Genomic DNA, 26,246 nt, shown 5'->3' on the forward strand with positions numbered 1-26,246 from the left:
GGTGGAGGGGGAAGGATAGTGGTAGAGTTACTTTACCGCAGCGGAAACCCACTCTACTCTACTGCCTACTAACTACTCTACTCTACTTGCTACTATCCCGGTCGTTTACACGATGCTAGTAGCTCTACTATCCACTCTACTCGCCTCGCTACTCTACCCGTGTAAACCAGCCCTAAGTGCACGCACTCTAAATTCCTCTTTTGCCTTGAATCATCCTTAGCAAGGTTATGACATCTTTTTCATAGATTCTTAATGTCCCACAGCCAAAATGAATAGAAATAAATATTTCAGAATTTTAACATTTCCTTAACGCTCAATGCGGGTTTTGTCCTATTGTGAATTACGTTATATCGAATATAAAATTGCATTGATCTTATGGAATAGTTTTCGGGACTGGAATTTTCTTCCTTTAAATGTGGGTTTACACTAAATCGGGGTTATACTGTACCTGGGTGTTAATATAAGGAAATATCTTCATTGGAGTAATTACATAAATGGGAATGTAAATAAAGGGTACAAATCTCAGCACATGGTCATGAGGGTACTTAAGGGTTGTAGTAAGGTTGTAAAGGAGAGGGCATATAGGTCTCTGGTAAGACCCAACTGGAGTATGGTTCCAGTGTATGGGACCCTCACCACGATTACTTAATTCAAGAACTGGAAAAATTACTCATTCAGGACAAATATTTCAGATTCCCTATGGGAATCAACATCTATATCATCGGCGGTATGTTCTGAGTGGTCATTGAAGAGATGGTGTGGAATGACATCAGTGGACGAATAATTTTGAGTGTTGCCTTTTCTCTGCTGAGTTCCATCAGTTCCCTTAGTATGCTTCTTGTTTGGGCTCTTTATTAGTTCTTTTGCAAGCCTGCATCCTGGAGCATTTTTCCAGTTTTCCATCTGTTTCTTTTGTACCCATTTACGTATGTAAAGTTGGGCTTGTCTAAAAGAGATCCCACATTCTGGTTCAGGACCTACAAAAGGTGTTTCTGACCCTTTTCTTGCCAGTTTTTCTGCTTTTTCATTACCTTCAATGCCTGCATACCCAGGTACCCACATTATTTTAACAACATTGTACTCTGAGAGCTTTAGGAGAAGTGTATGGCAATACCAAACAATTTTTTAATGTAATCCGGACAGCTTCAAGTGCCTTAATGGCTGCTTGGCTATCTGTAAATATGAAAATGTTCTTATCTATGTAGTTCATTTTCAGGTTTTCCTCAAGGCATGTAATGACGGCTATCTCTTCAGCTTGGAAAACTGTAGTGTGTCTGCCTAGACTCATTTGGATTGATCTCTCAGGTCTTCCCCTGTTGATCCCTCCTCTTGTTCCCATCTCAGTCCACCACACAATATCTTCCCTACCAGTTTTCTATCTGTTAATGTCCCAGTCTTCCTTTTTTGTTTTCTGGGTCTCAGATGGTTTCTCAGAGGTATACTTTGGAATCATATGATCAGCTGGCATGTGTAAAACTTCCCCTGTTATTACTCTGTTAATTTTAGTATCCTAGATTGGGCCTTTGAGCCTTCCAGCATCCATTTTGCTCCAGTCTGTATGAGCTCATTCTAGCCTGTCCCTCTATAAAGTACTTAATGGAGGGAGATGTAGTAGGATATTCAAGGCTTCAGTTGGCGTAGTTTTCATTGCCCCAGTTATGGCTATACATGCCATTCTCTGAAGGCTGTTTAGTTTGCTACTGACATTTTCTTGACTTACTTTCACTCACCAAATGATTGCTGCATAGATCATCAGTGGTCTAATGATCATTGTGTATATGCACATTACCATTGCCGGCTTTAGACCCCATGTTGTCCCGACTGCCCTCTTGCATACATACAATAGGTTCTTAGCTTGGGTTATGTTTCTTTCTATGTGAGGATTCCAGGTGAACTTTTTGTCTAATATTACACCTAAATGTAACACTTGTTCTTCCATACAGATTTCTTGCCCAAAGAGCTTCAGCGTTCTCGACCCCTCTAATTTCTTCCTTCTTGTGAAAGGGACAAGTGTTATCTTGCTCGGGTTGACTGAGAGTTCAGATCAAAAATTAGATGTATGGCTTTTCAGGCGTTTGCTCTATTAACCAGCATTTCGTCTTGATCTGATTTTTGATATGCTCTATTGGTGGAAAAATATCTAATTCCCTCCATGGGAATTTAGAATTACCATTTGGAATTGCTAGGCGGGCATCAGTTCCGTTGTGGAGTTTTATCTCCCGTATGCAGTTATCAGACTGTGCCACATAAGAGGCTTCTGATAGGTTCACCTGCATACATCCTAGCATAAGTGGGTATGGTCTGACACATCCCACTCTGACGAGTCTAGTTTCAGACCTAAGACGAAATGCTGGTTAATAGAAGCCATACATCTAATTTTTGATCTGATTTTTGATATGCTCTATTGGTGGAAAAATATCTAATTCCCTCCATGGGAATTTAGAATTACCATTGACTGAGAGTTGTTCTTCCCGACAATCTGGGACAGCTACTATCTATTGTGTATGTTTTTCCAATCTGTACAGATTCAGATCATCATTGGAAACAAACCTTTTGTGTGATTTTATTCTGTCTTTTTCTATCAGTGTCCAGATGACTGTACCTGCAGTAAATTATCCTGGGAGGACTTTGGACTAGTGGTTTCAGTAGCAAGACCACAAGACACATACATGGTCACAAACGACCATGCAAGAATTAGATCATTGTTCTGTAAGATTGTTAAGTCTATGTTCAGTTTACAGCTATTAGTCCAACTATAGCTCTTTAATTTAATATATCTGGACATTTTAAGTGCTAAGATAAAAAAGTAATACCTAGGTCAATGCTAAGTAGTGCAACTTGATTGTTTATAGGTGTCAGATTGTTGGGATTCTTGCTGGCTCCTAAACGTTCGGGCTGACTTTTCAATTCAGAGATAATTTCTGCACCCCTGCCTTAAACAACAACAACCACCACCAGCTTGCATTAGGAGATAGTGGGTTTGAATCTCACTGTTGTTAGCGGTTTTGCCATTTCCACACCAAGCAAATGCTGGAGCTGTACCTTAATTACAGCCACAATCACTTCTTCCCCCTTCTTAGCCACGTCCAGTCCCATCGTTGCCATAAGACCTATGTATGTCAGTTTGACATAAACATTTCTTACCTCTTCCCTATTAATCATCATCATCATCATCATCATCATCATCATCATCATCATCAGTTTCTCTCTTCCACCTCTTGCAGGGTTGGGATGTTTAAGGCACCTTTCCACCTTCCTCTATCCAGCCACCGTTGTTCATTCTTACCTGCGTTCCAGTCCAGGTTTCTTCTAATTATGTTATTCCTGATAGTTTTCAACCACTTTAGTCTGGGTCTCTCTCTTGCCCTCTTACTTTCTATCTGGGTCTCCATTGTCTGCTTCAGTATCCTTCCTTCTTCAGTCTACCTAACATGTCCAAACCATCTAAGTTTATTTCTCTCCCTTCTCTCATAAAGCTTTTCTATTCCAATTTCCTTCTTGACATCCTCATTTCTTACCCTGTCCTTTCTTGTATTTCCTGTCATACTTCTTAAAAATTTCATTTCATTGGCCTGGATTTTATTCTTCAGTCTTTTTCTATCAGTGTCCAGATCTCCACTGAACATGTCAGTATTGGGCAGTAGTACATCTTATATACATCACCTCTTTACACTTCATTGGTTCTTCCTTCCTCTGCATTAGGTTTCTCATGTTCTGAAAGAATGCATTTCTGTGTTGAATCCTTTTACTGGTCTCCATGTCCAGCCCTGCATCATGTATTAGTTTGCTTCCTATATGAAGCTCTTCAGAATTTCGAGGATTTGACCCCTAGTTTTTATAATTCCTTTCCCTTCTCTTTCTCCTCAAGTTATTGCCATTGTCTATCTCTTTTCCATGCTGATTTTCATTCCATCATTTTCAATAATCTCACTCAACATGTTGAGTTTCCCTTACACTTACTCTGTTTGCTCCCCACACCACAATATCCATATGGATATCGGTTGTAAATGCCATCTAGCCGTCTGAATAAATTTAATTATTGTGGTTTTATTTGAGACAATACAGTAGAACCCCCATTTGTTTGAGGTTCAGTGTAATTCGAGTTGTTCTTATGGAAATCAAACATTTTCAAAATACAGTTAATCCATGTAGATGTGTTTCTCACATGTATGGTTTCCATTTACAATGTGCACACATAAAAATCCCTGTCCCCATACTGCTACCACAGATTGCCAGATACCTTTAGGCTGATATTTGAGGAATCTGCATGCAATTTCTCTGGTCATGCCTTTACCAATTGAGGTTGCACGTCTGTCAGATTTATGACTTCCCAACAGAAAAAGACAACCTATAGACAACTTTCACTAAAAAATAAATCAGTTACAGGATGACCATTATTGTAAACCTTACACACAACCTTACATTACTCCAACCTTGAGTGATGTTTCAATCATTGAAATGATGAGTAAACACACTGAAGAATGTGTCAATGAAGAAATGCTTGAAGAAACTGTACTAGTGATGACCCACACCAAGGGTTTGGCTGTACTAGACACGGTATTGCATTACATCAAGTAGAAAGTTGAAGCTGTGCTGACTGACATTATCAGTGGCCTAGTTCTAAAACCATGTGACTTGTTGGCAAATGTAAGATTATGGTACGCAAAGAAGATGATTTTAGTGCTTTAAGAATCTGTTCTAATTACACATAATGTACGTAACAAATGATCCAGTGACTGAAAATTGCTTTTCTAATAAGCTCATATCAGACTGAAGTGAAAAAGTATGTGCTAATACCACGTAAGATTGCAGTTTACTTAAAACTAAGCCATTGCTGTGCTTCCTAGGAGATAGCTTGACATTGCTGACTCAAAAATAAGGCTCTATTTTTTTTTTTTAAATACTCTGGACAGTTTCTCTAAAATTTAGATATGTGTTAATTATACTGTAAATTCGGTAATGTTAGCCCATTTCTAGCAGAGGCATGTATTGTATTGTTTAACTTTTTTTTTGTACTCATTAAACATTTATTCGTGTATTATCCTTTGATTTGTTGTTTCGATGTAATCTGAGTATTTTGTTATTTGAGGTAGCATCAACCCCTTTTAGCTCGAACTACTGGGGCTCCACTGTACTAAAGTTTGTAATGAGAAAGGAGCCAGAAATATGTATTTCTGAAATGTTGCTTACAACTTTTCTAATACTTCAATGCACCTGAATTTTTCCAGATAAATAAAAGTAATATCGTATTTTATCCTTCGTGTAATTAAAATGTTTCCAGTTGGTCGAACACAACTTTAAACTTTTTTAAAAAGATATCTGAAGACATCTCTTTTCAGTTTCAACTCAGTTAATTTATAACTGTTAGGTTCTTCAGTCTGCTGAACCTAATTTTGAATAAATAAATTTATAAAAAGGAAACATATGGTAACAGGATTAAATCTGAGAAAAAAAATTAAAATAGAATGCCATGTTTCGTTCTTAAAAGAATTTCATCGGATTTTATCAGATCACACTCAGAATATTTAGAAATGTATTATCATATGTTCTTTCAAGAATGAATTGTGTTATTGTTAATAAATTTGTTCCTTTTTTAGGTATAATTCTGTTACCATATGTTTCTTTTTCAGATAGTTTGTAAATTTTATTCAAAATGAGGTTTGGCAGACTGGAGAACCTAACAGTTATAAACTTTAAACATTCTCATGATCAACAAGTCGACACCGGAAGATATAGTCATGCCATGAGTGTGTATGTTGCTTCTGGAAGGCTGCAGCAAATTGTTATTTGACGAGGGTTGGCTTATGTATTGCCAGTCCCGTGGTATAGGGGTAGCTTGCCTTCTTATCTGAAAGCCCTGGGTTTGATTCACAGCCAGTGCAGGGTTTCTAATTCTTTTAATTCTGGACTGAGAACTGGAACGGGGTTTTCTTTGCCTCATGGGCAACTGAAGAGCTGTTTAATATGAGGGGCAGCGTACCTTGTAACAGAAGTCAAGCAATATGACTGAGGATGTTGTCATGTTGATGGGACTCTGATACCTGCAGGCCTTCTGACTGGGCGATAGCCATCTTGACAAGCCTATGCACAAAATGGGCCTTATTTTATCTCACATGATATTGGGGCATCAGTATCAGCCTCATGGCTGCATGGTTCAGACAGTACTGGCTTTCTGAGGCCAAGTTGGTGTGTTTGATCCTGGCTCATTCCATTGGTATTTGAAGGTACTCAAATGCCTCGTGTTGCTAGATTTACTGGCACATAACAGAATTCCTGCAGGATAAAATGCTGGCACCTTGGCATCTCTGAAAACCATAAAAGTATTTATCGGGTGTAGAACGAACACCATTTTTACAGTAGACTCTATTTCCCATGGTAATTGGGGGTAGAGAAACCACAAGCCACAAATGAGGTGAAATACATATTGAAGAATCAGTTAGCTGAAGTATTTTTGCTAATAGTTTAACATCTCATTATCACATCAAAGGTTTTTGGTCGTGCAAGTATGCAAAGTGCTAGGATCAGGAAGGTAATGATCATGGCCTTAATTAAGGTACATCCCCAGCATATGCCTGGTGTGAAAATGGGGAACTACGGAAAACCATATTCATGGTTGCGTACAGTGGGATTTGAACTGACCATCTCCTGAATGCAAGCTCACAGCTACATGCCCCTAACTGTATGGCCAACTCGCTTGTTAATTAGCTGTGATAAAATACAGGTGATGATTGTTTAAATGAGCTTAACATCTAAGTTAAGGCACTTCAAATTTTTAAATATACAGTATCTAATGATGGTTGAAATGTTATTAGCCAACCAGACGAAGCGTTAAATTTGTCTTTCTGTAAGACATGGTGGGGGGTGGGGGTGAAATAGGGATGTTTGAAGCATATTATTCCATACTTCCATGCCTTCTGCTCATTTCTGTTAAAACCATTCGAACATAACTTTATCCATTTCTGCATAGGTAGACATTTTCATTAATTTCTTCTCTGACAAACCGCTAGATGAGTCGGAGCAGCTCACAAATTGTATTATTTTGTCTTTGTTATTTCAGATACCTTCAATTGTTGTTCCACTCACACCATAAGCCAAAGGCAGATGCTGTGTAGAACTGTCATCTTCAAGTTTATGTACTATTTACTGCTTCTGCTGTGTTATGAACTCCACATGTTTAAGTTTCTCGGACTATGCTTGGCACCAAGAGAAATCAACGAATGAGAAACTTGCTTCTTAAACTCAGCTGAATTCTAACACGTCATACATCGTACAGGCTGGTGCAGTATGGGCTACATTGGTGCATTGTTAGTTTGTAGCGGCTCTTCATGATGCGGTCTTATGAGTTTATGTATTAGTGACAAGAGGAGGCAACAGCTCTGGTCTTACTGATTTTGTTCAAACCTTGGGAGGTGGGTAAACAGATATGTGTCCATGTGTTTGTGCCGTTGGCCCTTATTTAATGAGAAAATACCCCATTAAATTTAACAGCTTGCTTACATGTTGGTAATTTGCATGCGAGTAGCTATAGCACTGCTAGTCTAGTGGTCAGCATGCCTGAGTGCCACACGGTCGTATTGAGTTCCAATGCCAGCCTCTTATTTTTTCCTTTTTCTTTCTCTCAGTTCTTTAATATACTTGAAAAGGCACTGGTAATTATTGATGATTACTAATTTTTGTGACAAAATATGAGGTATAATATTCTACAACTTATACAAGAAACATGTCCACGTTCTAATAAATGTTTAAATCATAACATATTTACATATTTGTTTGATGATCATACACAGGTATGCTACACCTGACAATGCTAACCTGCTCTGAGTTATTCTACGACAAAATGATAAGAGACGATGAAGATGGTGATAATGATGATGGCTTTTCAAGGCATGAATGCAAGATGGGACAAGAGAGAACAAGTTTATGATGCAGCTTATGCTTAATCTGTGCATTTCCTAGTCCAAATGGACAAAGATAAAAATGGATAAAAGGAACAGGTAAAAAATGAGAGATAGGAATGCATTGAACCAGAGAGTCCCATGTAGAAGTCAGACCCTTGTCCCTTGACCAGCAGTGGTAACAGATAATTGCATGCAAAATGCCAGCAGGTATACAGGTTTTTACATTCAAGGGCCATTTTCTTTTGGAATAAGAGTTGGTGGCACAAACCCTTGGGCACATCTCTGTTTACATTTTTATATTTTATTTTTTTACAAGTTGCTTTATGTTATGGAGACAATGGGGTAAGAAATGGCTAGGAGTGGGAAGGAAGCAGATGTAGCCTTAATTAAGGTACAGCCCCAGCATTTGCCTGTGTGAAAATGGGAAACCATGGAAAACCATCCTCAGGGCTGCTGACAGTGGGATTCGAACCCACTATCTCCTTAATGCAAGCTGACAACTACATATCTGTTTGTTTTTGATGTAGATCAGCCTCTCGAAATTTGAACAAAATCCGCGACATTATAATTATGGTCTCTCCTTATGAGTGGTAAATCCTGTTAAACTTCACACTGCTGCACTCACAATATTGCAAGTGCAGAGAATGACTGCTACTCTGCTTCACCCATAATATTCCAAGTGTGATATTTGTCCTATTATAACTATGCAGTACTCACAGTGCTGATGTCATACAGCATTCAGACTTTGCTGGCATATGCAGCTGGCTCTCTGCAACAGATTGAAGGTTCATTTATAGTTCTCTGTGCTGATTCATTTGTGCATTATGGTAGCATATATGATACTGTGCTATATTAACTGTGGAATCTGCGGAGAATTATTATTTTTTATTTTTCTACAATTTTGCTTTACGTCGTACCAACACAGATAGGTCTTACGGCGTCGATGGGATGGGAAAGGCCTAGGAATGAGAAGAAAGCGGCCTTGGCCTTAATTAAGGAACAGTCCCAGCATTTGCCTGGTGTGAAAATGGGAAACCACGGAAAACCATCTTCAGGGCTGCCGACAGTGGGGTTCGAACCCACTGTCTCCCAGATGCAAGCTCACGGCTGCATGCCCCTAACCACACAGCCAACTTGACTGGTATTATTATTATTATTATTATTATTATTATTATTATTATCATCATCATCATCATTAACCATGTCAGTAGAGGCAGGTAGCGGGTAGGGACCCTCTTCATATACAACCCTACTCAGGGAGTGGCGCACCCTGCCTATGTGAGTCCCGGAGCACACTGACCTGGTTTGTAACATCTGATAAGGGTCCCAGCTCAGGCTAACGAGTGAAGACTTCAACAGCATGTACAGTGGAGAAGGTGGACTTTGGCATTGTGGAGATAGCAGAAGAGGCAATCCTGGACTCGGGGATAAATACGAATACAATCTTAGGAGGCCAATGGCTTCGGGCAGATGAGGCTTTTTAGGAGGGCTGATGGTCCACTGATGGAGGAAATACCACAGCAGCTAAAAAAGACATCTGTTTCACCATGTCAGGGACTAGTAAGTATAAAATGCCTTTGGATGTGGCAAGCCCATCATACTAATAGCTTATAAAATGACTGAGAGTGAGTCGAGGCCTTGGAAACGGTTAGGGCATCCCTCAAAAGTGACGCACAGTACCTGGTGTTCCCGTCTTGGGGGAACTGTGAAAAATGTAGAGGTCCTTGATTCACAGTGGAAACTAGAAATGAAGAAGAAGAAGAAGAAGAAGAAGAAGAAGAAGGAGAAGAAGAAGAAGAAGAATAAGAAGAAGAAGAAGAAGAAGAAGAAGAAGAAGAAGATGATGATGATGATGATGACGACGACGATGACGGTGGAGACCTTTTGTGCTTTAGTTATTTTTATTAACACTGGTACTTTATTATCATCATTATTATTAACGTTGTTGTTGTTGTCAGCATGAGCAGTTTTGCAAGACAGATTTTAATAATAATGTTTTTACATCCAACTAACTTTTTTTAATGGTTTTCGGAGACGCCGAGGTGCCAGAATTTTGTCCCGCAGGAGTTCTTTTATGTGGCAGTAAATCTACCGACACAAGGCTGACATATTTTAGCACCTTCAAATACCGCTGGACTGAACCATGATCAAACCTGTCAAGATGGGGTTAGAAGGCCAGCGCCTCAACCATCTGAGCCACTCAGCCTGCCAGACAGACTTCATCTCAGCAGTGAAAAGGTTAATACTCCATGTGCTTGAATATCTTCCAGAAAATGACCTGTTTGACGTAAATTGAGCTAGGCGTATAGCTTATTATGCCATCAGATATTGTGATGTGGAAAACTAGGAAGGAGCCCGAGCATGAGGTGCACAATGTGTTATTGACTACTGGTGTTGGGTGGGTGGTTCTGTGTGTAAATAGTGACAGGAGCACCACATTCACTACTTGCAACATGACGGTTTTGGGCAGTCCTTTGTGATGTACAGTCAAGTTCAGTAATTTTGAATTCTTGAAACTTTTCTTTGATTTTTGTTTTTTTCGTAAACCACTGTGGTTAATCCACAGTCAGATAATCTAGACTCTACTTCATGATTATCAGCTCAGTGTATAGTCTTGTGTATGTCACTAATCGTGCAGCTGAGCCTCTTTAAGAAGTGATCAGCAACATCTTCATAAATTCTGAAGAGATGCATCTAGTATTTGAAGGTGACATCTTCAGCAGTGTTTTATTGTAACAGGGGTTATTATCTAGTGCCATGGAAGAAGAAATGTTCAGCTACGTACTGTAGTGGAGAGAATCATGCAAGTTGCTTTCCCCTGTAGGTTAATACGCTCTTTTCTTCCTGGTCTTTTTCCCAATTAATTGGGGTCTGCACTTGATGTGGGTTTGGCCCTGTTTTATGTCCAGGTGCCCTTCCTGATGCTAACCCTATGTAGAGGGATGTATTCACTTTTGCATGTTCATGTGGTAGTTATTAGTATGATGTGTTGTATGTAAATGAAGAGAAATGTATTGGAACAAACACCAGTACCCATTCCCCAAGCCAGAGGATTAACCATATGCAGTTAAAATTCCTGGCCTGGCTGACAATTGAACCTGAGGCCCTCTAAACCTAAGACCAGAATGCTGACTATTCAGCTATCGAGCCGGGCTGTATGATAACACACTAATTAATGTTGATGCATGAAAGCCCCCTCCGTTGGTTGGAATTTGGTAAGAGAGTGTACAGTGTAGATGATATTACTTTAAGCAGTGTGTGGCACAGACTGCAGATGGTTCTGTAGTTTTATTTTATAAATATGCTTATTTTTGTTCTCTCATAGATGTTTTTGCTTTTGCCTTACAGTACCGTAATCCTGGAAACCCCTTAGTACATTACGATTTGACTGCGGATGAAATTCTTCAGCAGTGTGATGGGAAGGTAGATATGGTTGTATGTGGTGCAGGCACAGGAGGAACTATAACAGGTATTGGCCGCAGACTAAAAGAAGAATGCCCGAATTGCATTATTGTGGGTGTGGATCCTGAGGGCTCTACTTTAGCTCTTCCAGAAGACTTGAATAAAACAGATGTGTCTTTCTACGAAGTGGAAGGCATAGGTTATGACTTCATACCTACAGTTTTAGGTAAGATAGATCTTTATCATCATTTTGCCTAATCCAGTTGTATGTGGGTTAGCACAATATTGTTACTCTGGACATTTCTTTTCTTTGATTTATAACTAACTCCGTGGTTTGTTTTGGCTGTCTTTCTTCTTTCATTTATTTAACATGTCCAAATCAGGTTATATACATTCATCCATTTTATCAGTCAATGTTGCTACTTTTATTTAATTTCATTAGGTATAATCATTCACTCTGTCTTTCCTTGTTTTTTGTAAGACATTTCTCAGAACTTCTATTCCTGTGCCTGTATTAATTTTTCATCCTTCTTAGTGTATGGCTAGATTTTGATTGCACATTTTTATAGCTTTTTTTTTTTTTTTTTTTTTTTCCCCCTGCATTGTTTGTTCTAGAGTAGACTCTGTTATAGAAAATATTTCTAAGTTGTACCATTTTGCAATTCTCATATCCAATCTGAATTCACCATGAATTCACCATTAATTCACTTCCTATGAACCGAGTGAGTTGGCTTCAGGATATGCAATGTGTAACTGTTAGGTTGCATTCAGAAGAGGGTGGTTTCAAACTCCATTGTCAGCAGCTCTGAAGGTAGTTTTGAATGACTTCCCATTTGTAGACAGGCAAATTCTGGGGCTGTACCATCAGTTCATATTCACTGCATTTCTAGTCCAAACCAAAAAAACTACCTTCTTTAGTGCAACTTTAAACAGCTAGCGAAAAGGAATAACTTTTGTAGTACTTGAAGTTGTCCACCGCTTCAATACTTTGTCTTCAGTTTTGTTTTGTTTTTCTCTTCCTCTTCTCGTCATAATCTTGTCTTGATTTTCTCCTAACTGATTTTTATTCTCCATTCTTCAACAGCAACAGCTCTTGTAATCTGCCTCATTTCCATAAATCAAAATAACATTAGCAAATAGCAGTGTGTTCTTTATTTGCTACTCTCATGATATTCATCGCAATTTTAAAAAGTGTGACAATAGACTTACCTGTTTTAATCTAGTTTGAATTTCAAGCCATCTATCCTTGCCCACTTACGCCTTGACACAACAGCAGCATTAAATTATATTGCCTCTATTATACTAGTTGTTTCTATTTCAGTGCCTTTCCTATGTAAGATTTTTCTAAACGTTTGCTTTGGGGACACTATCATAGACCTTTTCTAATTTATTTATTTATTTATTTATTTATTTATTTATTTACATAACCTAACTGGCTGTCTTTTAGTAGCATTTCCAATTTTTATTCCTGCTAAAACATCTGTTTTCATGTTACAATCAGGCTTGTAGTTTGTATAAAACACCATTCAGGGAGGCGAACATTTTGTAATACCATATTTACTCGTGTAACCCCGACACATTTTTTTAAAAACAATGTAACATAAAATTAATACAATTGTCTGGAATACTGGAATGGTGGGTCTGCTAAAACACATGACGTACCGTATTTACTCGTGTATTAGACACCCTCACGTATTAGATCCCCCCTGGCTTTTTGAGACTAATGAAATAAAAAAAATATAAAACGAGCTTGATAGTTGCAGTCGTTTAAGTGTGGCCAGTATCCAGTATTCGGGAGATAGTGGGTTCGAACCCCACTGTCAGGAGCCCTGAAGATGTTTTTCCGCGGTTTCCCATTTTCACACCAGGCGAATACTGGGGCTGTACCTTAATTAAGGCCACGGCCGCTTTCTTCCCACTCCGAGCCCTTTCCTGTCCCATCGTCGCCATAAGACCTATCTGTGTCGGTGCGACGTAAGGCAACTTGTAAAAGAAAAAATGAAAAAAATAAATCTCGCATACAAGACACCCTCTCCCCTCCATCCAATGTAATTTGTCAGAGAAGAACAATGATTAAATTTCAAAGTGGTTACTAGCCTTACTGCAGCTTTGATGATATCACACAAATTTGTGAATAGTTTTGTCCATATGAGTCGTGCAGTGAAAATGCGTCAAAGTTCTGCAATACATCTGTGTTTCGTAGTTAAGAAATGTCTGCTTCCGTGGCATGGGCCTACTGCAGCTCTGATGACGTCGCACAAATAGGTGAATAGTTTTGTGCCTAACTCACGCGTTGCAAGCACGCATCAGTCGTGCTATATGTCTTTGTTTTGTAGTTAAGGTTAGCACAATTAGCTGCCATTCTCGGGAGCCTGAGTTCGATTCCCAGTACCGTACTGTCAGAGATTTAAGAATGGCTGGAAGGTTGATATGCGATAAAAATGGTACATGCAACTCCCCTCCACTGGGGGCGTTGTTTTTATTAATATAGCAGGCGAGATCATTAACAAAGTGATCGTTTAATATCTCGTAACTCGGGCCAATGTAGGTATTTTTTGGAGAGAAGTAGGTTTGAAACGTGATAAAAACAATCCAATTGTTTTACTCGCCAACATACCTAAAAAATAATTGTAATACTGATTTTACGTCCCCACGTACTTTTAACGATTTTCATAGAGACCAAGCAGAACATACTATGTGTTAATAAATTAAGTGGAGGCAACGAACATACAAAATTAAATATTATGATAATAAAACGCATTACCGCCACACCTGTAGATATACATAAATACGGCAAACTTTGCTGTTATTTATTTTTATACTTTCCGTCGTGGAACTTCTGGCATTATCCGGGCACATGACAGCATACATAACCCTAAAAGTGTTGTCTCTCTTATCTCAATTTCAGCTGTTTAGGTAAATCTTGATGTGATAAATGTAGAGAACAAGCATGAAATATACTTCAAAATAAGGGTCTGGCTTTCAACAGCCGCAGTTATCCAAAGAATGCTTCCAGTCACTATGTATTATATTCGGAAGTACAACTTGTAACATATGCTAATTATCATCTGGTGGTTTGATACGCTTTCTACAGCACGGATTTATTTGGAAGGGGTGGTTTCTGCTACACAAACACCATCTGGGAATATCAGAGACCATTTCCAGAAACCAGTTAGGAATAGATTCTCACTGTTTGGACTCTATAGTTGAGAACAAAACTATTTTTAAAAGTTTCAAAAAGATGGGACCTCGAATGCTCTTGATGGAAGCGCATGGCTAACGAGATGGCAGTGAAGATGACATCATTTGGAATTACGACATGCCGGTAGCAGGGAAGTTGGTGGCACAAGACAATAACTAAATGAAAGCAGTGATCAGGTTTACTGTGTGGTAGGCCTACTACTCAACTGACAGAGACAACTGACTGGCTATTAAGTTCCTTTGTATCAATATTGCATAATATGATAATACGATACCCTTATCCCTTTTCTCTACAGTTTGAGTATGAAGTGAGACGACATTTTAGGATTGTTCATTTTAGATTAATACCAATGGAAATGTTACATCAGTCAGTCAGTCACTACTGATCTGCATTTAGGGCAGTCGCCCAGGTGACAGATTCCCTATCTGTTGTTTTCCTAGCCTTTTCTCAAATGATTCCAAAGAACTTGGAAATTTATTGAACAGCTCCCTTGGTAAGTTATTCCACTCCCTAACGCCCCTTCCTATAAACGAATATTTGCCACAATTTTTCCTCTTGAATTCCAGCTTTATCTTCATATTGTGATCTTTCCTACTTTTAAGACACCAATCAAACTTATTCGTCTACAGATGTCATTCCACGCCATCTCGCCACTGACTACAGCTCAGAACATACCACTTAGTCGAGCAGCTCGTCTCCTTTCTCCCAAGTCTTCCCAACCCAAACTTTGCAACATTCTTTTAACGCTACTCTTTTGTCGGAAATCACCCAGAACAAATCGAGCTACTTTTCTTTGGATTTTTTCCTGTTCTTGAATCGAGTAATCTTGGTGAGCGTCCCATACGCTGGAACCATACTGTAGTTGGGGTCTTACCACAGACTTATATGCCCTCTCCTTTACATCCTTACTACAACCCCTAAATACCCTCATGACCATGTGCAGAGATCTGTACCCTTTACTTACAAAATGATTTATGTGATTACCCCAATGAAGGTCTTTCCTTATATTAACACATAGGTACTTACAATGATCTCCCAAAGGAACTTTCACCCCATTAATGCAATAATTAAAACTGAGAGGACTTTTGCTATTTGTGAAACTCACAACCTGACTTTTAACCCCATTTAACATCATACCATTGCCTACTGTCCATCTTGCAACATTATCGAGGTCATTTTGCAGTTTCATATGGCAAGAAAATTTCCCCTTTCCATTCACATCACATGAATGTCACAAAAATTTGCATAGTTGTACACTACTGTTTCGTTTATTTATCAAGAAATGTTAAGATCCGTTTATCTTGGGATAATTTTCCAAGTGGTATTTTACGAATAGCACATCTTTCATGTCAAGAGTTATCAAATAGTGACATTGAAGAAAAAACCAGAGACTCTTTAGATATTTAGACCTTTCATCTTGTCAAGGACAAATTGTTTTTAATGAGAGTGGTTAATTGTGTTTTACTTATGTGTCACCAGCCTTGCAGTTCTTGAGAAAGCGTATGCTATAAGCATTGAGGCTACCATCTTTGTCTATCGTCTCAGATAGATAGGGCACATCCGTTGCATGAGGAAACCAGGCTTTCTCATCAGCTCCTTTATGGTGAGCTCTGCTCGGGCTCAAGAATTCATGGAGTCCCTTTGAGACATTTCAAGGTTCAGCTAAAGCATACTGTGAAAAGAGCTGGAATTAACACTCAATCCTGGGATATACTTGTTGAGAATCGTACACTTAAGCGCCCAATTGTTTCTACATCAGTTACAGTGTTTGAAGAGGAACGACGACGACGTGAAGAGGATAAAGGACAAGCACAGAAGCTCCGTCAAGCTCAGCCCCGCCCTCCCCCTGCCATTCCATGTGATCTGTGTGGACGTATGTTTCATGCAAAGATAGGGCTATAAAGTCATATGAAACAAAGCATTGTGAATGTGAAAATGTAAACTGCTGTAGAATATGTTTACTCAGACACGAGTTGCAGCCGCCGCCGACTACTTATGTAACGTGTTTTTGTGCATATTTTAACTGTAAATCAAGATCACAGCTGAAGAAATTTTCTATGAAAAACAAAAAATTTCCTGAGTAATTTAAAAATAAATTAATATTATTTTAATCTAAGAAAAATCATAAGGTTTTAAAGTGGTGGAAATGTGGAACTTCTCAAACATACAATTTGGAATTTGTTTCATATAATGTTACATGACCAAATTCGACTAGTGTACTTTAAATTCACTTATTATAGTATTATAGGCTGAGATTTTTTTTTTTTGCCTCATTTGCAAAATAATATGTACATAATATTTGTAAGTGTTAATTTGATTGCATTTGCACTGTATATTGTCAAGTTTAGTCCATGACTGAGGATGACCCATAATTGGGTCGAAACCAGTCCCATTGTATAAGTAATTTGACATCATGTTAAGTGGTATTGAATAGGTGTACCTTCATTTTGTTTTCTTATTGATGTGAATGTTAGTACGGATCTTGATGATATTTAAATTGTACACGACATCTGGAGATCGCGGAACTCTGCAGGACAGGGAGATAACATGAAATACCGGTGCCTCTCAGTCCTGTCAGCGGTATAAGTATCTTCAGCGATTGGTCAGCACGTGCATTTAAAGTGCGTTTTGCATGTGGTGTTTTGCATATGGTGAAGGAATGCAAGTTAAAATAAATACCGGTAAAGGAAAGTGGCTACTATCATTTACAGTGTGCAAAAACCTGGTAGTTATTGCTGAAGCAGAAATAATAGCAAAGCATGCTGTGGGTGGACAATACGACATATATGAAACTGTATCCAAGAGTGGGAAAAAAAGAAAGATTTATTTTTTGATGGTAACTCCAACAGAAGGGCATTTTGTGGCAAAAAAGCCAGTTATGGCCAAATCTCAAAGAAGAGTTACTGGAGTATGTCACAAGCAAACAACAGTTTGGTTATGCCATATCAGTCTGTGGAGATTTGCCAACTCAAAGCATTTCAGTTTTTTTCAGGGAAAACAACACTGGAAATGTTAAAGCCTATCATTCATGAATTGAAGTATTGGTAATGGATTAAGTTTGTGTTGTGGTAATTCTATTGCTCCACATCTTCCACATTCATACCTTGGCAAGATACTGAATTTTTTTAGTGTTTCATCATATAGTTGCAAAAGGAAAGTTCTTATACAATGTCACAAATTGGAAATGCAGATCAAACTCCTATGTATTTTGAGATGCCTTTAGACATTACAGTAAACAAGAAACGGAAAAGGAGTATTTGGACTGGAGGGAATGAGGAACAGCTAGTTTTCAAACAAGAAACTATGCTGGATTTGAGGATAAATTGTGTTATTGTAAAAGCACAGGAAACAGGGTGGATGGACCGGGGTCTTGGGAAAGTAGTGTGGCAGCAATGCCTAGGTGCACTCCTAAACCCTTCCATGCTTGTGTTGGACAGTCTCCATGGACACAGTGCACTGAATGTCCACGAGTTACTAAGGAGAAAAAAGAATGAATTAGTTATCATTCCTAATAGGCTTACATCTCTCTTTCAGCCATTGGACATTTGTGTGAACAGACCCTTCAAGGTTGCAGTGCAGCAGCTGAGCACAGTGTGGATTGCTTCTAATGGTCACAAGCTATAATAAAAAGCTGGATCTCGTGGCTTTGAGCTAAAAATACCGGAAACCTGTCTGTATATGAGAGCAGTGATGATTAGTGATAGCGTGTTGGTAGCCCTGAAACCCTGGTGAAACTAAGTCTCCATGTTTATTTATTTTGGGTTTAAATGTCAATTTTTATCTGTGACTGTTATACACATGTCAGAGAATTTAGTCAGAAACTGATAACTTTTTGAACATTACATTCCACATGAAAAGTTGGCACACTTTGTCAGTTAAGAGTGAACATGATTCACGATTCAGTGTTCACTCGTGTTAACAATGAAAGTTCTTGGTGATCTGAAGTAACTGTTTTCAGACTTAGATGTACATTCTAGGTAGTTTAGGATTTTCCAGAGCCCTTTTTCTAATTAAATTGAAGATGTCAACTGGCATTACTAATGGACTTCATTGTTCTGCAAGCTGATAACACTATTAAGGACAAGTTCAAAGAAATAGCCTTATTCAATTTTACAAACATCTCCCAAAAGAACTATCCCAAAGATCAAAGACTTTGCACAGTGTTTTTTTATGTTTTTGGGACTACATGTAGGTGCGAGCAAACATTTTCTTTGTTGAAGTTCACAAAATCAAAATACAGAGGTAACTTGAGTAAATCTACGTTTGAAATGTATTTTATTTATTCACCAGACAGATTAAATTAGCTTTAAAAAGCAAGTTTTGAACAGTTATCAGTGTTCTTACATGTAGTAAGCTCCCTGATAGTTTAATGCTGATACTTTAACCTATATTTGTTGAATAAACATTCACATATGATTAACTCTTATCCCTTTCAGACCTGAAAGAAAACTGGCAGTGTGAATTTTTGTTTGTACATCAAAAACCGACTAAAATGCTCTTAAATACATATATTTTTAGTTTATTCTACAAAATAAAAATTAACATCTGACAAAAAGCACCCGCACAATTGTGCGTGTCAGGACTTAATTCACTACTTACAAAAAAGAAAAATTACCTCAATGCATGTGAATATACATATGTACATGATCAAATGTTCTATTTTACAGTGGGGAATAATTTAAAACAATTAAATCTTCGTTCAAACACAAGTAAAGGTTACATTTTCTACATTGAGGAAGAGGTTTGCTTTTACTGCCCTTTTGGCTGCAGCAACTTGTCGTCAGACCTGAAAGAAATCTGGAGGTGTCGAAACGTCAAAAACTTACTAAAATGCTCTAAAATACATGTTTTACAGTTTATTTTATAAAATAAGAACTATCGGCTGAAAAACAGAACCCACACAATTGTGCGTGTCAGGACTTCATTCACTACTTGCAAAAATTAAAAAATTAAAAAAATTCAACTCAGTACATGTGAATATGCACATGTACATGATCAAATGTTCTATTTTACAGTGTGGAACGATTTTAAACTACTAAAATCTTATACATTACATTTCTCATGTAGAGTACGAGTTTTGCTTTCACAGTCCTTTTTTGTGACAGCACCCAGCACTCTTGCATGCATTGCCTGCAAGGAAACCTAGCCCGCACATATGTGCGTATCAACATTCAAAACCTCATGGTATTACGTACGATGTTGTAAGTTCACAATTTACGTTTGCTACACAATTTACACACTTCATTGATTATATTCTGATATTCAGTAAAGCTTCTAGATTAATATGAATGCAATAAATAAATAAATAAATAAATAAATAAATAAATACTTACTTTAGGCACTACTGCTTCCTGTCACCTTGCTAATGAACTGTATTTTAAAACTCTTCTTCCTGCCCCCTGGTGGTAAAGTACTAAATAAAAACAGCTGAAGTACATGCTACGTGTCCCGCACAAGCACTGCAGTCCGGTCTAGCGCCAAGAAAACGTCAGATAAGCTCAGACATAAATAAAATACGAACCCGCACAATTGTGCGTACGCGGTTTGAAAGGATTAAACGCTCAGCGAGCCGATCTATCGGCTCGAGTGGTATTGCTTAAAACACTCAGCGTGCCGATCTATCGGCTTTGTGTTTGGATGGCTGTATTAGTACCCTAATGGGCTCCCAGATGTCAGGAAAAGACAGCAATAGTAGCTTTTGGATTTAGTTTACACTTTTCTCGAGATATAGAGAAACTAAGCTCACCTGTTTGGAACAAATGAAGTTATCAAACCGTGTATATTTACCGCATGGCGAGTTGAAGTGTGCTGCTTGCGAGTACAGTCTCATTTAAGCTTCAAAATATGTGTTTTGCTTCGTTTTATTGTTTCCATTTTAAAAATAGATTATTGTTTATTATATTTTGTTTAGTGTTGTGGCCTCATTTAGTTCTATACCTCTTATCTTTAAGCCGTTAGAAACCGAGTCTAACCATCGTCGTCTTGGTCTCCCTCTACTTCTCTTACCCTCCATAGCAGAGTCCATTATTCTCCTAGGTAACCTATCCTCCTCCATTCCCCTCACATGACCCCACCACCGAAGCCGGTTTATGCGTGCAGCTTCATCCATCGAGTTCATTCCTAAATTAGCCTTTATCTCCTCATTCCAAGTACCCTCCTGCCATTGTTCCCACCTGTTTGTACCAGCTATCATTCTTGCTACTTTCATGTCAGTTACTTCTAACTTATGAATAAGATATCATGAGTCCACCCAGCTTTTGCTCCCGTAAAGCAAAGTTGGACTGAAAACAGACCGATGTAAAGATAGTTTCGTCTGGGAGCTGACTTCCTTCTTACAGAATACCGCTGATCGCAACTGCGAGCTCACTGCATTAGCTTTACTACACCTTGATTCAATCTCACCTACTATATTACCATCCTGGAGAACACACAACCTGAATACTTGAAATTATCGACCTGCTCTAGCTTTGTATCACCAATCCGACATTTAATTCTGTTGAATTTCTTACCTACTGACATCAATTTAGTCTTCGAGAGGCTAATTTTCATACCATACTCATTGCACCTATTTTCAAATTCCAAGATATTAGACTGCAGGCTTTCGGCACAGTCTACCATTAAGACCAAGTCTTCAGCATAGGCCAAACTGCTTACTACATTTCCACCTAACTGAATCCCTCCCTGCCATTTTATACCTTTCAGCAGATGATCCATGTAAACTACGAACAGCAAAGGTGAAAGATTACAGCCTTGTCTAACCCCTGTAAGTACCGTGAACCAAGAACTCATTCTACCATAAATTCTCACTGAAGCCCAATTGCCAACATAAATGCCTTTGATTGATTTTAATACTCTACCTTTAATTCCATAGTCCCCCAGTATAATGAACATATTTTCCCTCGGTACCCTGTCATATGCTTTCTCTAGATCTACGAAACATAAACACAACTGCCTATTCCTCTCATAGCATTTTTCAATTACCTTGCGCATACTGAAAATCTGATCCTGACAGCCTCTCTGTGGCCTGAAACCACACTGGCTTTCATCCAACTTCCTCTCAACGATTGATCGCACCCTCCCTTCCAAGATGTCAGTGAATACTTTGCCTGGTATACTAATCAATGAGATACCTCGATAGTTGTTGCAATCCTTCCTGTTCCCTTGCTTATAGATAGGTGCAATTACTGCTTTTGTCCAATCTGAAGGTACCTTACCAACAGTCCACGCTAATTTTACTCCTCTATGAAGCCACTTCATCCCTGCCTTCCCACTATACTTCACCATTTCAGGTCTAATTTCATCTATTCCTGCTGCCTTATGACAATGGATTTTATTTACCATCCTTTCCACTTCCTCAAGCATAATTTCACCAACATCATTTTCCTCCTCCCCATGAGCTTGGCTGTTTGCAACACCACCTGGAAGATTTCCTTTTACATTGAGAAGATGTTCAAAATATTCTCCACCTCTCCAGTGATTCCCTGGGATCTATTATGAGTTCACCTGAATTACTCAAAACACTGTTCATTTCCTTTTTCCCTCCCTTCCTAGGATTCTTTATTACTGTCCAGAAAGGTTTCCTTGCTGCTTGACCTAGCCTTTCCAGGTTATTACCAAAATCTTCCCACGACTTGGATTCAACAACTATTTGTTTCGCTCTGTTTCTTTCATCTACGTACAAATCCCTCTCTGCCTCAGCGCTTGTTTGGAGCCATTTCTGGTAAGCCTTCTTTTTACGTTTACAGGCTGCTCTCACTTCATCATTCCACCAAGATGTTCGCCTTTTCCCATCTTTACACACAGTTGTTCCTAGGCATTCCCTTGCTGTTTCTACTACAGCATCCCTGTATGCAACCCATTCACTTTCCCTATCCAGAACCTGCTTACTGTCTACTGTTCGAAACCTCTCACTAATCATATCCATGTACTTCTGTCTAATTTCCTCATCCTGGAGATTTTCTACCCTTATTCGTTTGCAGGTAGATTTGACTTTCTCTACCCTAGGCCTAGAGATACTTAGTTCACTACAGATCAGATAGTGGCTTTTATCATCGAAAAATCCGCGAAAAACTCGTACATTCCCAATAGATTTCCTGAATTCAACGTCTGTTAAGATAGTCTATTATGGATCTGGTACCCCTAGCCTCCCATGTGTAGCGGTGAATAGCCTTATGCTTGAAGAATGTATTCGTAACTGCTAAACCCATACTAGCACAGAAGTCCAGCAAACGCTTCCCATTCCCATTAGCTTCCATATCTTCCCCACATTTACCAATCACCCTTTCGTATCCTTCAGTTCTATTCCCAGCTCTCACATTGAAATCGCCCATTAACACTATTCTATCCTTGCTGTTGACCCTGACCATGATGTCACTCAATGCTTCATAAAACTTGTCAACTTCATCCTCGTCTGCACTCTCACATGGTGAATACACGGAGACAATTCTAGTCCTAATTCCTCCAACTGACAAATCTACCCACATCATTCGCTCATTTACGTGTCTAACAGAAACTATGTTGCGTGCAATGGTATTCCTGATAATGAGCCCTACCCCAGACTCTGCCCTTCCCTTTCTAACACCCGTCAAGTACACTTTATAATCTCCAATCTCTTCCTCATTATCTCCCCTTACCCGAATGTCACGTACTCCTAGCACATCCAGATGCATCCTCTTTGCTGACTCAGCCAGTTCTACCTTCTTTCTTCCATAAGCCCCATTAATAATGATAGCTCCCCTTCGAATTCCATTTTGTTCGCCAAGTTGTTTCCAAGGAGTCTCTCGCCTGTCAAATGGGAGTGGGACTCCATTACTCCCATAGGTCCAAGGCTTGCTTAAAAATGTTCTGAGCTCGGTAAATTCATGAAGCAGGATGCTACCCTACTTGCACATAGTCCAAGTGAGGATCTCTCCGCTAACGGGTTATGGAACACCGGTGAATTGTATAGTCTTAGCCGCCTGAGCACAAGGAGGGCCATGACTCGGAATATGTCCGAGATGCCCACTCCCATTCCATAGCAACTGTTATCCCGACTCTCAGGACCACTTACTAGGCCACTCAGCCGTTGCCCATGTTTCACGAACTAGGACGTGACTACAGTAACCCACAAACATGAATCGAGGATTGTGGCAACGTTTAGTAAATACTCGGAGGCTTGCAGATTGAATGCTGAAAGGCATAACAGTCTATAATGATAATGTATGTATGTATGTATGTATGTATGTATGTATGTATGTATATTTTGTTTATATTCTACATTTATCGGTGTTCTCAAGTGAATTTTAGAGTAACATTTCGTGTTATTAGATTTTCGTGCCACGAGTAGGCCTAATTTTTTTTAATGGCTGGGCCAAGTTCTAGGCTAAATAATTCCGATGTTTTGGATTATTTTAGATGCTTTAGATGATGACAGTGACTTTATAGCTGATAGTGATTAGGATTTCAGTCCAACTCATTGGCTGAATGGTCAGCGTTGAGGCCTTCAGTTCAGAGGGCCCAGGTTTGATTTGCGGCCAGGTCAGGGATTTTAATTGCCTTTGATTAATTCTTCTGGCCCGGGGACTGGGTGTTTTTGTTTGTCCCAACACTTTCTTCTTCATATGCAGACAGCACACTACACTACAAACCACCACAGAAACACGCGATAGTTATTACATCCCTCCATATAGGGTTGGCGTCAGCAAGGGTATCCGGCCGTAAAACAGAGCCAAATCCACATGTGTGACACAGTTCGCACCCGCGACCTCACTGGTGTGGGAAAAGCTGTAGATAAAGAAGAAGAGTGATTCGGATTTTACAGTTAGGGATGATAGGAGAATGTTTTCCAAAACACAAAAATGCTGACTCCGGAAGGTACGTGTACAGTTCTTTACGTCAGGTGCTATAACTCGTGACTAAATAAGAATACAAAAAACAAAATTACATCATGTTGTACAGAATTAAATGCTCTTATTTTCAGAATGACTGAACAACATCACTAAAGAACAGATTACTTTTATAGTATTTGAAAACCGATTTTTATTTTTTGTAATATATTTTCAAATTTCAAAATTTATTTTGTAGTAAAATATGCCATGAACAATTTTGGGATATGTTTTTCCTAAAACGATATTAAATAGTGTACTATTGTGATTTTTTTCAATTTTGTATATGGGGATTTCTTTATATGACAATGTTTTACATTTTAACATGCATAATCATGAAAAATGGCCCGAGTGTTTTGGGCTTGACTGGTGAAAATAGCCTGAGAGCAAAAGGGTTAAATACAGAATCCGCAATTTGTAAAACATTTTACCCCTCCAACAACAGGGTGCAGGTCGTACATAGGGGCAAGGATAAATATGGTAATGGCGTATAATAAAAGTGACTGCAAATATGGTATCTTGGAAAATGAATGTTGCATTAAAATTTATATGTTTTTGCTCTTTGTGCAGAAGGTGAATTGCAAACGAACTATTTTTTTTCAGACCGAAATGTTGTTGACAAATGGTATAAGTCTAACGATAGAGAGTCACTGGTGATGGCACGTCGACTTATAAAGGAAGAAGGTCTCCTCTGTGGTGAGTTAATGCCTATTTTTAAATAGTTGGTTAGTTAATTAGTTGCTGTTGCTGTTAAGTTCATGTTGACAAATTTTGAAACTGTGCTTTCATGATGATGATGATGATGATGATGATGATGATGATGATTTTTTTAACGGGCCTAAACACAAAGATTTCAAGAATGTAAGGGAAGGTAATCTGTTTCAAGCATTTCCACAGTGAGTTCTAGACATTTTACCTTTCTGTGCTATGGTTTGCTGGTTGTTTGTTGAATCTCAGAAGGATCATTTCCTAATAAAGGGAGTAATTGCTTTAACTGATACAAAATTCCTTGCTTAATCCCTTGACGCCAACCTCCATATGTCTTACAGACCTCCTTTTCTTCACATGCTGCTGAACTCCATGCACGATAAAGACCCCCGTAGGCCTAACTTCGTTTTATTTTAGCTTGTAAAGTTTTAAAGTTGTCAAGATGGAAATGGTATGTCTTTAAAGCTGAAGCTTCATGCTGTTTATGAAGGAGTCCAAATCAGTGGGTTTTTTTTTTTTCTATAGAGTTTGAAATAGCCTGATCTCCTTCCGTTTGAGAGCAAATAGTCTTCAATTTCTGCTGCATTCTAGCAGATGTGTGTTTCACTACAGGATGTTTCCCTATGTGAATTGATAGTATAAATCACCATATTTCAACTGATAGGCATGTTGACATGATACAGTAAGGATTTCTATAATTCTTTCAACACCTTGAAACCTCGTACGATTCGTAATTACTTGGCTCACTGTCACTTTGAGATGCAGTATTGCTTGGTGTGGAAACATGTCACGGTGCAGTTTGAATGAAAGTGAAGAAGTAATTAAGTTTAAATAAATCAGGCAGTAATAACAGGAATGTAAAGATAACATAAGGAATGAGAGTACTTGGTTTGCGAGACCAAATAACAGAGGACAAAGTAGGCCAAAGTACATGCCCTCTTTCTCATGAACTAATTGACACATTAACCTGGGATTTGTTCTAAATGAATCTATGAACTATTGTTTTCCGTTCTCCTGCTCAAAGTTCCTGATGCAACAGTACTCTAGTTTTCATTGCATTGTGAAATCACCGATACAAATACAAGAACGGCACTTTCATTTCGTTTAAGTATGGAAGGTCTCTTCTCCAATAGCCTCTACTGCGAATGCTTGAAAATAATCAGAACTAAACTG

General features: G+C 38.7%; 1 protein-coding gene across 2 annotated transcripts in view; it reads left to right on the forward strand.

Moving 5' to 3' along the window:
• Cbs (Cystathionine beta-synthase) overlaps nucleotides 1–26,246 on the forward strand; it is a 149,061-nt gene that overhangs the window by 86,251 nt on the left and 36,564 nt on the right. For both annotated transcript variants that reach the window (XM_067140996.2, XM_067140995.2), the window contains exons 6-7: nucleotides 11,247–11,526; nucleotides 24,969–25,061. In XM_067140996.2, coding sequence (XP_066997097.1) covers nucleotides 11,247–11,526; nucleotides 24,969–25,061 — 373 coding nt within the window. The remainder of the gene's footprint in view (nucleotides 1–11,246; nucleotides 11,527–24,968; nucleotides 25,062–26,246) is intronic.

This window comes from Anabrus simplex, chromosome 2 (genome assembly GCF_040414725.1).
Source record: "Anabrus simplex isolate iqAnaSimp1 chromosome 2, ASM4041472v1, whole genome shotgun sequence".
NCBI lineage: Eukaryota > Metazoa > Arthropoda > Insecta > Orthoptera > Tettigoniidae > Anabrus > Anabrus simplex.